Source organism: Limanda limanda, chromosome 9 (assembly GCF_963576545.1).
Source record: "Limanda limanda chromosome 9, fLimLim1.1, whole genome shotgun sequence".
NCBI classification, from domain to species: Eukaryota; Metazoa; Chordata; class Actinopteri; order Pleuronectiformes; family Pleuronectidae; genus Limanda; species Limanda limanda.
The window spans coordinates 24,832,994-24,845,496 of NC_083644.1; the positions used below are offsets into that span (position 1 = coordinate 24,832,994).

At 40.1% G+C, this 12,503-nt stretch overlaps 1 protein-coding gene across 3 annotated transcripts in view; it reads right to left on the minus strand.

Moving 5' to 3' along the window:
* The window catches only part of farp2 (FERM, RhoGEF and pleckstrin domain protein 2), a 32,365-nt gene that overhangs the window by 17,758 nt on the left and 2,104 nt on the right, over positions 1-12,503 (minus strand). For all 3 annotated transcript variants that reach the window (XM_061078263.1, XM_061078262.1, XM_061078261.1), the window contains exons 3-7: positions 5,294-5,398; positions 3,626-3,668; positions 3,462-3,540; positions 1,792-1,889; positions 1,299-1,413 (exon numbers count right to left, since the gene is read on the minus strand). In XM_061078263.1, the coding sequence (XP_060934246.1) occupies positions 1,299-1,413; positions 1,792-1,889; positions 3,462-3,540; positions 3,626-3,668; positions 5,294-5,398 (440 nt within the window). The remainder of the gene's footprint in view (positions 1-1,298; positions 1,414-1,791; positions 1,890-3,461; positions 3,541-3,625; positions 3,669-5,293; positions 5,399-12,503) is intronic.

A 12,503-nucleotide genomic window follows, 5' to 3' on the forward strand; every position in this document is an offset into this window, starting at 1 on the left:
TTCCTGTACCTGTTTCTTACTGTAGAATCCTGGTATTTAGTCGAATACATAGACCTACTCTATTCAAGGACATCAGTCATACCAGAAACCTCATATAGCAGCAGTCACTTGCTGCACACGCATCCAGTACGGCAAAGTTCTAACATCCAGTGAGCGTGAAGAGGTATGTTTGCATTTAACAAAATCAAATGACACCATGAAAACAAAATTTTCACATGTAATCTGTGAACCAGTGTATTATTTTACACCTCACAAAAACTGATTTTGCTCCTCGCTAATGTTGTTTCCTTGGTTTTACTGTGATTACATTGATCATTTGTATCCCCACGACATCACAGCAGGAGGTTAACTGCACTGAACCACAACTGTGCTCAGGTCTGAGGACAGACCGTGACAGCCCTGTCCTCAGCCAAGCTGTGACGACGTCACAGTAAACTGGCTTAACATGGTGTCAGGAGTTAGGAATCAATCACAGTTACACATGTTACTCAAGCTAAAGGGTTGTTTTACTACACCTGGTATATATTGTTTATATACTTAACTTTAAAGTAAGTAGCTATAATTTGAAGTGTTGTACTTTACTATAATTTAAGAGGCATAGCAAGATTATAGAAAAATAAAGAATATAATGAAATGTGCACAACCGAGTTGAGCACAAGTGTGAAGTCAGCAGCAGAGCCTGAAAGCTGCTGCAGCGGCCTGGTAGTCAGCTGGGGTTTTCTGTGGTTGGTAAGAGACACTGCATCAGTAAATGTAAACTTAATAGGATAAATAAAATTGTTTGAAGGAGCTGGAAGAGGTGCAGACTTTGACTTTCTTACTGAGTTAATTTATTCGCTGCTAACTCCTGGTTTGACAAAAACAATTTAATTTCAAAATTAGCAGGAAATTTAACTGCTGGTAAACCCACTAACAAAAAGCAATTGACTTATCTCCCATTGACAGTAGGTGTTTGTCTCTCTGCTCTTTTCGCAGGTACGTCATGTTCAAAGTCACAAACGCACCAATGACTGAGCTGTTCTCTCACCTCAATGTGTTACCAAATTAATATGTTCACCCTGGTGTTTTGTTTCCATAAAATCAATCAAAGCCGGAGCTGCAGAGTCTTTTGACCCGGGAGTTAGTGCCAATTGAATCCATTACCATTGCAGACAAAATCCAGATGTTAGTGAGTTTTTTGACCAGTGGAAAGGGACTTGAGAATGTGGCAACAACAAAACAGTCATTCAGGTAAATGAGCATCACTGAGAATGCAACATGGAAACAAGGCGTCTTATAGACAAGGCGGCACAACTTACAGATGTCTGCGATGGAGCTCCATGATCCTCTCTTGCACCTTCTCCTGGTAAGGCAGCATCTTGTTGCTCCTCAGGTAGTCTCCGTCTGCTATGTCGTCATAGTCGCCAATCTCCGCTTTGGACAAGAGGTAAGAAACATCGATGTAAGGATCTATTTAGAAAAGTCTATTGATTCTGCATGTGTACACATTGGATTTGATTGGCAATTCATTTCAAAATTCAATGACATTATAATATTATTTATGTAATACAGCTGAATGGACCCTTCAATGGTAGGGTTGAATATTTCTCACTAAAATACACTTAAATTTAAATTTTAAGCCTTTTACTTAAATTGTTCTTATCCAAACTGTTTTTACGTTACTACAGCTGTTGTAAATAGATAATGCAGTCATTACATTAAGAGACTTATTTTCATCTGGTACAATTTTTTTGTGCAAAGTAACAAACCCAAACTCTTAACATTGTAGTTACAATAACAGCTTAAACATACACTGGACGAGGTGAGATGCCAACAGGGCTGCAGTATTTTCTGTGCAGATCAACCTGCCCTCCATCAAATCTCTCTTCATCTGCAGGGAGAATAAATACCTAAAAAGAAAAATACAGAGTTAAAGCATTCTTGTTCATGGGGAACTAAAAAGAAATCATGCAATGGGTCAAATCATGTAACAACTTGCTAAATCACAAATTTTGATTTGTTAAAGGTGGAGTGAGTCATTTTAAATCAATAAACATATCTCCTCATAATATCTCCTCATTGTCAACTAGCTGTCAATTCTCTGTGTGTGTGTGTTTCTATACAGTTCAAGCTCTGTAAAAGGGCAACAAAGTGGTTTGGACTGGGCCAAACAATACTATCCTAGCAAATCAGCAACAGGAGGCGTCCATGCATGTGCACAAAACAAGGAAAAGCAGAAGAGAAGAGGGGAAATGGGGGCGTGGGGTAAATCTGGCACATGCTAATGGCTGGTGCTAATATGAGGATTACCAAGGGAAGGAGAGGCAGCAGTCTATGGCATTCTATTGCTGCCAGACTATGTTGAGTTGTAAATGGGACTGACTTGAACTGAAGACAAGAGGTGGCGCTAATGTGAGTGCATGGAGGCAACTGCTGCTGGTGGTAATGTAGTGGCAGCGGGACAGCGGCATATGCTCCACAAGATAATTGAATGGTCATAAAAAGAGATGGCTGAGGTGCAGCCAACGAGATGAAGAAATATAAAAAGAAACACTATGATCGGACAAGGGAAAAGGCATTGGTGCTGATCTCTATCATGGCAACAATATTCATAGAATCACTTCCTCTTAGAAAAAGCACAACATTTTTTATATTGCAGTAATGCTTTATATCAAGCTGAAATACAGTAACTTAATTTGAAAAGTCGTGAACTTCGATGGATTGAATTTAAAAGGATGTGTCGATTGCTAGACAGACCTCTGAACTACAAGGAATATTTTTGGAGGTTTCTACATTTCTGACACACTTGGGGAGGAGCAATTTGTTCCCACAATTCTCTCAGCAGGATTCTCTTTTCTCTGACCAGATGACTAGTTTTTTACTCTTCATCCTCTCAGTGAAGTTGTTAATACTTATATCTGATTTGCCACAAGGGAAGAAGGGACCCTTGTGTAATTTGAGGGGACCGACACAACTTCTGTAGTAGAGCACATAAAATCACTTGGCCTTGGGTAACCCCAACTACAAAACTGTGCGTACAGATGCAGATCCAGTTTTACTTAAAATGTTAAGAAAAAGCAGGCTGTGCTGCCTTTTCAGAGCAGCCGATTTCCCCCCATTGTAAAGTTGATTCCAAAAGGTCATTATGTGCGGAGATATACAGCCGCCAGACTCACAGCATAATTCCATCAAAGTAACTGATAACTTTAATCCCTGTACTCGACCTAAAACATGAGAACACGCAAATCAGATGTTACTCAAGGTAAAAATGTACAAATGTTAATCCTGCGTCGACATTTTTTGTGATACCTTGAGTTTAATACACAAATTGACACATTGATTGCACAGGTTTCTCACTGGGTGCAGCTAAACATAAAAGGAATGAGGAGGACAAATACTAGATTGCCCTGAAGCCAAAATCGTGAGCTTCTGCACATGCAAGAGATAAATGTAATATCCAGTAGGAAATTACAGTCACTGACCTTGTGTACTCCTCCTGCAGCTGACCAGGGTCTGGAGGAAAGAATTTCACTGCCAGTCTAAACAGGGTATTTGCTGGTCCTGAAAAACAAACATGAAAAACATCATCAACACACATGCACATTTCTATTAGAGGGAACCTGAGCTAATAATTTATCTCACTTACTTCTGACTTGTTTAAAAACAGGTTTTGTGGGTTCCAGCCAAACCTACAGAAAAGAAATCATCCAATATTATGAGATATTATTACAAAATCTGACAGGTGGTGACATTTTTATCTTAAATTGCTCTTTCACAACACACAGTTTGTATATTGTGTCAGCATAGATGATAGCAAAGATATGCGGCAATGTTTTGCCACAATGTTGTGGCCAAACGCTGGCTACAAACCCTCACTGCCTGTCTTATTACATCTGGGCCTGATTGAGGGAGGAATGTCCCTAATCCAGAATGATATATTGGGAATTGGTATCAGCTGATATTTACCTCAATTCTTCTATCAGCTCATAGTTACACATATGCATCACAGGAAGAAAAATATATATATACTTGTCCATCTGTTGCTTATGCAAAACAAAACCAATATGTTGGCTTTGATCTGTTTATAAATGAGAAATGTTTTTCATTATTTCCTATTTAATTAAATAAATTTTTAATGGTTTTCTACTAAGGAACTGCGAATGATACACTATATACAGCTTAATCCATGCTTAGCCAGGTTTGTTCTTTAGAAAGTTTAAGAAAATTCAAGTTAAATAGTTTTTGCTAAGGCCTATTGGTCTATTTAAGACAGTGTAATTGTGTTCACAGCAGTGCTGCGAATGTATGTAATGATGTGTTAATCTTTATGTTGTATTGTTTATTATTTGCACATTATTTTGTTTTTTGAAAAATCATGATACATTACGAGTGACAAATACAGACAGAAAGAACGATAACACAGCCAACTGGCTAATTGGCTACCAGTGTGTTTTTCCTTTGACAAACATGGTTTGCCTTGGAAGTTATAGCAAAGACGAGCAAAGCTACTAGTAAAGCTGTATTGACGCAATTGAAATACGACCAAAATTAAATGTCCCATTTCCATTAACAAAATTGGGGGGTTATGAGTTTGGACATTGGTTGAAATATTTTTGGATAATTCAAGTAAACACGTCAACAAAATATATAACATGGATCTGGTCATTTTTAGACTTTTTAATAAAGAATTGTTGAATATTTTATCTCAAATGAATGCCGGATATCAGAATAACTAAGAAATCACTCTGAATATCACTCATCCAAACATCCTGCAATGGTGAGTATGAAGCTAAACATTTAGTTTGTAAATGGAAAATTTCCATATAAAAAAACCTGCAAAGCCACAGATGTGTTGTTTATAAAACTACTCCAGCTCTGTTCTCTTTTTGAAGTATGACTTTCATATCTCTTCTCCATTACTTTACCAAAAGTTGAAGGTGGTCTTGAATTCCACTTATGTTTGTGGAAGAATAACAAAATGGAAAGTCTGACATATGGGTACATGTGTCAGACGAGTTAAAAATATGCTTAGATTATATACTGCTCAGGTCCAGTGAAAACAACACGACCTCAGTGTGTGTGCTGTAGGAAGCCGGTTAGCTAGAAGTAGCTGAGGAATGACTCAGAAGTTGGTCCTGTTCCCTTATTTTGGTCTCTCTGTCAGCACGCTGTGACCTTTGACCTTTAAACTGTTTCCTACATTTGCTGGGCAATACTTAACTGACACATGTAATCAGAATGCATGTCAGTTCCTGGATTTTCACTGTGTCTGTTTCAAACAGGAAACTGAAGACACGCTTCCTGGCATACATACCCAGTTCATCTGCATGTTCTGATACTCGAGGCCAAAGTAATCACTCTCGATGAGGTTGCCTCTGTGGAAAACCTCAGAGAGGAGCGACTGTCCAAGAGCTTTGGGCTGGAGGAAAAAAACAAAAACAACAGAAGAGATGGAATCATTATTTTCATCACTACATCAGCATTAGGATCTCATATGACCATTGATGATACATCATAGAATATGAATGATGGGAAATAGCTCTCTTTTAACAGGACAAGGCAGCTGACAAAAAACATTGGTGAGTTACAGAAATCAAATCTTTACTCAGGCTACAACCACATTATTGCGTTTTTGTTTAAAATCAACTCTACCAGGACCGCCGTCCACACTACTCAAAGTTTTTGAGCCGCTAAAACTCCTCTGGAAAACTGCAGAGGACCTCTGGAGTTCAGGTGCAGAATATATTTGGCGTCTGTAAATGATCCACTTCATTACGCGTTTTATCGCCACATACCTTTCATCTATCGATTCAAATAGTTTCTTAGACTTTGATGGACGAATAGACAGCAAGAACGCATCCTACTGTACATTTCCTGATATCTTCCTCTGAGAGCAGCAAAGTCACACGCAGGAACTCTAACGATGTTTACCCTCTCAGCGCTCTGGGGTTTGTTTTCACTAAATGAAGAACTAATTACTATGTACTAAGAACACACTGCAATTGAGGTTTGGAATCCCTGCCTGTGACTTTTTGGGAAAATTATAGCCCGAGACATCTGGTTGTAATGTAAAATAGTATTTTTAAAAGCCTTATAAAAAGAACTGCTTTGCATCGGCTAAAGTCAAACACTGCAGCTCAAAAGAGCACCAGGAGATTTACTGTAGTTAGTCTTTTCATTCCTTTGATACAATCACATGTTCTGCATCACAACAATCTATAAATTGCAGGTGAAACCTACTGACACACCATCTATAAATGTAGGAATCTGCTATAAAATGCCTTTTTTCCGTGCATTTACAGTGTCTAATTTCAGCTGATCTCAGTCTGGGAACAAAAGCCTGTGTGTTACAAAAATTTGTCTGGGTCGTCTCTAAGCGGAGGCCAAACATACTTCTCAGAAGGCATCAGTAAGTATCTGGGACCAAATGTAAGGCACATTTTGAAGGATTCTGTCGCTGTTTGACTCATTCAGTGAAAGGCAATTCAACTAGGAGTCAATGTAATCGTATACTAATCTCAAAACTGACGGATACTAATGTCTGATGTGCTTGGTAAACAAAGTCATTTGAGTGAAACTAAATCTTCTCTTTGAGTAAAGGCAACATGTCCATACAAAAACCTCCATATCTGCTGTTTCCACTTGAAAGTATATTTTGTTCACATCCTTAAGGTGTAATTCAGAGTAAATTAATTATAAGCAGCATTCAAGATCCTAGAACTGCAGAATAGAAATAATCAGGCTGATCACCGCTAAGCCTTAGGATTTATATTATGTATATATATATCAATTGATACTCTACCAAAACTATAACTCAGAATTACCAATTAAGTTCAACAAGAATAGAATAAACTGTTATATGAATGTCATGAGCAAATGTCTCTGTGTTGACTGGTGTGCTTTCAGTGGCCCCTCCTTTGTGTTACTCATTAACCCTGTGCAGGAATGTTAAACTGTATTCAGAGCGCTGTCGTCTCGAGGGAGAGTATAAATCTCCACTGGGATATTTAGCTTTTATCGTCCACAATCTGAGAAAGAGGGACGACGGAGATCTAATTTCTCCCTGAAAGCTAACTAACAGGAAAAGGCAGACCACTGAAGATCACCCTCGCATGAAAACACACAAAAACTTACAGTGAACAAACCCCTTTCACTGCCGACTGCTGGGTTATCTGTGTATCCGATCAGTTACTGTAGACACACTGTGGGTGCACAGTTATTAGAGCACTGCAGGGTTATCACCCTTGTAAAATGCGTGGCATCTTTGAGTTCAAGAGCAGAAACATGTGACAAAGGGAAAAGAGCCAAACTTGAATTCAGAGCAACGAAATGACAGACGATCTGCTGAGTACTCACTTTGGTGATCAGAGATCCAGGAATATAATATAAACTACAACAACATTGTGACATATGTCAAAGAATTTCTGTGTATAGAAGAAATGCCTTTTCCTTAAAGATTGCCTTTGCTGAAACAATTTGGGACTTAAGCAAACGCAAACAAATTTAGAGTTGGCAGCAGCCCCATATGTTGCATTAGAGAAAGTGAGTTCCATCCAATTAAAATGTGAATACATCCAGCTTAGTCTTGAGATCACAATTCCTTTCACACACAATCAAATCTGAATTATTGGGAGTGTCAATATCCTATGAAACCACAAAGCATTCCAAAAAATTATGTGAAATTAAGACCACATCAATACTACGTTTTCCTTTGAAAATATGCGTTTTCAAACTTAAATGATCCCTGTAAACATCAGCATTTTGAATCCATAACAGTATTTATCCCCGACCTTACTAAGACCCTATAAACACAAATCACGTGATCACTCAAGTATACAGGACGTGGAAGAAAGCGACCAGCATTAGCCGCATCAGGTGTGGCTAATGCTGGTCGTTTTCTTCTGGAAGTGGGTCATGTGATCAAAGCTTGACTAATCAGCAAATGCAAAGTTATGATTGAAAAGACCCAATGAGTAAGTGGTTTTGAGTGTCTACGGCATTGTTTACAAACATTGCTGTTTCTACCATCCAAACTTAAAGCAGCCCCAGAGATTTGAAACTAAAAACGGGGCCAGCAGTATTTCCAAACCTCTTCGTTTTAATGGCAATAAAACTACGGAGTAGTGTGGTCAACAGACGTATACATAGCAGAGTAAAACTTAGTAGTATGAATGTAGCCTAAAACTAGATATTTGGTCACAAGCCTGTCTGCCATCAAGACTAAGTTTATTTTGACATGCAGATAAATAAGTGTCACAAATCAGCTCAAATGCCTGTAATGTGAGATTGCATTTGTTCACACCCAACTTGTGGTATAAACCATGGTCTCAGCTCTGAGCTCAGATGTTAAGGCAGGTCAGTGGGTCACCCAATCAAGCTACGAAAGCAGCAGGGATTATAACAAACAGATGTTTCTCTGGGAGGAAAATCTTCCTCTGTATGTGTGTGTGCGCACGTGTGTGTGTGCGCACGTGTGTGTGTGTGCGCACGTGTGTGTGTGTGTGCGCACGTGTGTGTGTGTGTGCGCACGTGTGTGTGTGTGTGTGTGTGTGTGTGTGTGTGTGTGTGTACTGAGCTTGAAAAGCAGCCCCCTATGTGGGAGGACCGCCTTCCTCATTCACAGAGAATGAAGAATAAAACAGACAAAAACACTTGTGTAACCCAAATATCATCCAGCCCAGTTCAGATTCAATGCTTGGGTGGGTGTATCTTGCATGACAGGTTAAACACGGTATATCAAACAGCGGTTGATAGTTCCCAACCTCCAGTGAATGGCGGTGAGCTCTAGCAGAACCTCCTACTGACAGCAGGGGTGTGTTGGGGCTTGTATTTGGCACAGTGGGACATGCATTGTTTGGGCTTTACCACCAGGAGATTTCCTGCATTTACCATGCATGTTAAATCTTGGCACATCGGTGGCCAATGTCACAAGTTTGTGAGAAGAGATTTCAAAGTTCAACAGGTTCTCTGATGACTTTATTATCTAAATGTCGACTTTCAATCTTTGGCTGGTGCTGGTTTCTCTTTTCACTCTCTGGCTTTAGGACACACCTAATGACAGTTGGGCGGGACCTTTGTTGGTAGATAAACACTAGATAGTGGTAATCAGGATCAGGTGCTTTACTGTGCCTTCTGCTCAAGTCACCTGTGTAACCCAGATACTTTACAGCCTCAGCTTGACTTTCCAAACAGAAAAACTTGAGATAGGTGGGGCAAACAAATGGTAGATAGTCTGTATTTATATAGCACTTTTCTAGTCTTAAATTACAACTTAAAGTGCTTTACAGTACAGTTGAACATTTACACTCTACATTCATATAGTGCATCTATGGGCAGCCCTTTTTTGCATATGTGAGAAGGGCTATGGGGTTCAGTATCTTGCCCAAGGACACTTTGGCATACGGAATAGGGAAGCAAAAACTTTCTGGTTGGAGAACGACCCGCTTTACGTCCTGAGCCACAGCTGCCCAGAGCCCTTTTAACATGATCATTCACATTCATTTGGCAGTGCCAGTGTGACCAGGAAGCATAGGAAGCCTACTCTGCAGTTTTTGCTTGCTTACAAAAAATGCTACCACCAAGAAACAATTGGTGATAAATAAGACCAGGGTATTTCTCTTCTTGGACCATTGACAAACTAGAACTGTGACTGACAGTAGCTGGGTCCCAATTCAATTGACGTCTACTTCAAAGGATGCAATCTACGTGGGCCAGAAAGAAGACTTCTGTATCCTCACTGCTGTCCCCTAGCAACAGTGCTACAGTTTGCAGAAGGTTTGCCCCATGGTTTTTAGCATGTGTGTACGGTTAGTTTAGACAGTCCAGTCACAACGCTTTGACGAAATCGGTCATCAAATGCAACCATCAAAGGCCCCTGAAATTAGACCCAGCTACTAGGTCTTGGCATGCTTTGATTTACCACTGTTTGTCGAGCCGTGAAATATAACGCCCAATCAGGAAGCAAATGCATGGTAACTTTGTCAAGGTATCCAAACGAGTGCATTGTTTTGCCCACCCAGACTACAAAGCAGCCCCGGAGTTTTCAAACTAATAGAGAACCAGAAGAGTTTTCAAACTTCTGTTTTAGGCACTCAAAAACTCTGGAGTGGATGGCAGGTGAAAGATTGCAAATGGGATGGGTTTTAGGAATTAAATATTGAAATGTGGATGGCGCTAATTAGTCCAGGAACAACAGAAGAGATACATATTGTGCAGAACAAGGGATTATTTGAGATGTTAAACAGCTCATTCTCAGCACAGCCATTAGACTGTTGAGCTACTTCAGAGCACAGTGGGATAGTGTGAGTGCTTTGTACAGATGAGAGCTGAGTGCTCAGCTGTAGTGGTTGTACTAAAGAGTCCAAGAGTGCTCCATGTTTGAGCACGCACTTAAAACAAATGCCCTGTTCTACTGCATCTATCACACAGAAAATCACATTTCTCTACTGTTCCAAACTACGGTATACCATCACTTTAGCTAAAAAACGACATTAAAATACTTTTTAACTAATTGCTGTCATTTTTTTTTTTTTTTTAACCGTTTACATCTCTTAAGCATTCATCCCTGTAAGAACCGGTAGAAGACAAAGCAGGAGCAAAACGAAACATATGAAATACACAAGTTTTATCATCAGACTCTAACAGAGTAAAATGTGATTTCTGCAGCCGGCCCCTGGTTGAAATTCCTGGACCAAACTTTTAACAGGGCTTCACTCCTGAGCGTGTCCCTTCCCCCACCACTCTTGCTCAAACATTGCACTGCCATGATGGCTCCCTCTGAACTGCTCCTTTAACACCAGAGGCTGCCCCCTCTGTCTCCCCCAAACCCAGTTGCTTGTCAACCTTGCTATTTATGTGCTTATTTGCTAACACTAACAGCAAAGCCTGCCCAGATTCCCTCCCACCATTACCCCGGACTATACTGCATTTTCACACAGCTAGGTTCCACTTCCCACACTCAGCCCTTTTTTGTGAGTTTTCGAGCTCCAAGTTACAGCCAGCTAAAGGGGTTGGCTGTGCTGGATAAAAGAAGCTTGTGTTTTCCTGCTGTCCAGGCCCAGCCTCCCCGTCCAGAACCCACAAGGCTGAGCTTTCTACTGTGCTGACTGGTAGGAGGGGCCTATGGATAAGAGCCATGCAAGCAAATGTCTGCTGATGATGACCATGCCGCGTACCTGCAGCAGATGGAGGCCAACACATCAAAGCACATGTGCGGTCTGATTTCTCTGTAGCAGTTCCAGGCTTAAGACATTATAAGGGCCATGAATCAATTTATTCTTATATTATATATTATTTAATCACACAATATGTTTGACAAGAAATTAGATCTATACTGCTTCACAGATTGATAAAGTGTTAGAAAGACAAGATCAAGTGTGCCTTGCATCTGTTTAAGAGAGAAAAGTATTTTAAAAATCACTTTTGACACGTCAGTATTTATGGTTCACTAACCAAGCTGCAGTAGGAGTGGTAGAAAATAGCAGGTGAAGAGAACTGTACACAAACCTATAAGATATTTGGGCAGCTGAGCAACCAAATGGGCCATAATGAGGGGCGGCAGTTGCTTGACGGCCACAGCCATTTCAAAAATTCAACACTGCAATTTTGTATCTATTTTTGCATACAGTATGCAAGAGGGGAAAACGACCAACCTAGATAACGAAAGGTTACACTGTCTCATTAATTTTGTGATTATGGTGAAATAGACACAAAACTGAGTGATACAGCACACTGGCAGTTATTTTTAAAGTAAAAAATCTGACCTAGTTGAGCAGATGTACAACTCTGTAGCCATTCTTTATAGAGGCATAAATACCTACCCCCAACCCCCTGCCCCAGCCCACGACTCCTCGGACTGAATGAACAGAAATATTAAGCAATGTCTGGGCAGCGGTGAACAACGGAGCCTCTGAGAGGACATCTTGTTCTTGGCAAACTTCAGTCTGCTTGACAACAGGATTGCCATTCCAGTTTTGCAGCCATGTATTTCAGTCTGCCATCTCCTATCAACACCACGTTCAGAGTTTACTTTCAACTCTCAATGCACAGAATCCAAAATCATCCGAAAACTGGCTAAATAAATGTTTAAAAGTTTCTTTACCTCCAGACGGAGCAGTGCACAGACCCACTTCTGAACAAATTCAAACTTGTGTTTGTCTCATTCTATTAGCTTAAGACTAGCAGACAACATATGGTGCATAAGATTATGAAATGTCTGTCTCAGCAGTGCCCCCACACTGCATCTGCTTGAACCGTTATTGTTGTGGCTCCACACGGATTTTGAACGGAGAAATAGTAAACATTAACCTATTTTGACACCTTTAATAGCTGCCAGGTTCAGTTATATTACACTGGCAATTAAATTGCAAACACTCCTTTAACTGCTCAGTGGCGTGGTCACTATGGAGACACCACTTTGATCACTTTGATATTTATTCCCTCCACAGAAAGGAAGGAAACGTGCTCTGCTAGTGGCTTCCTTATTGCTTCCTATTTGCCTTCTCGATAACTCCTTCAGCAAGTAA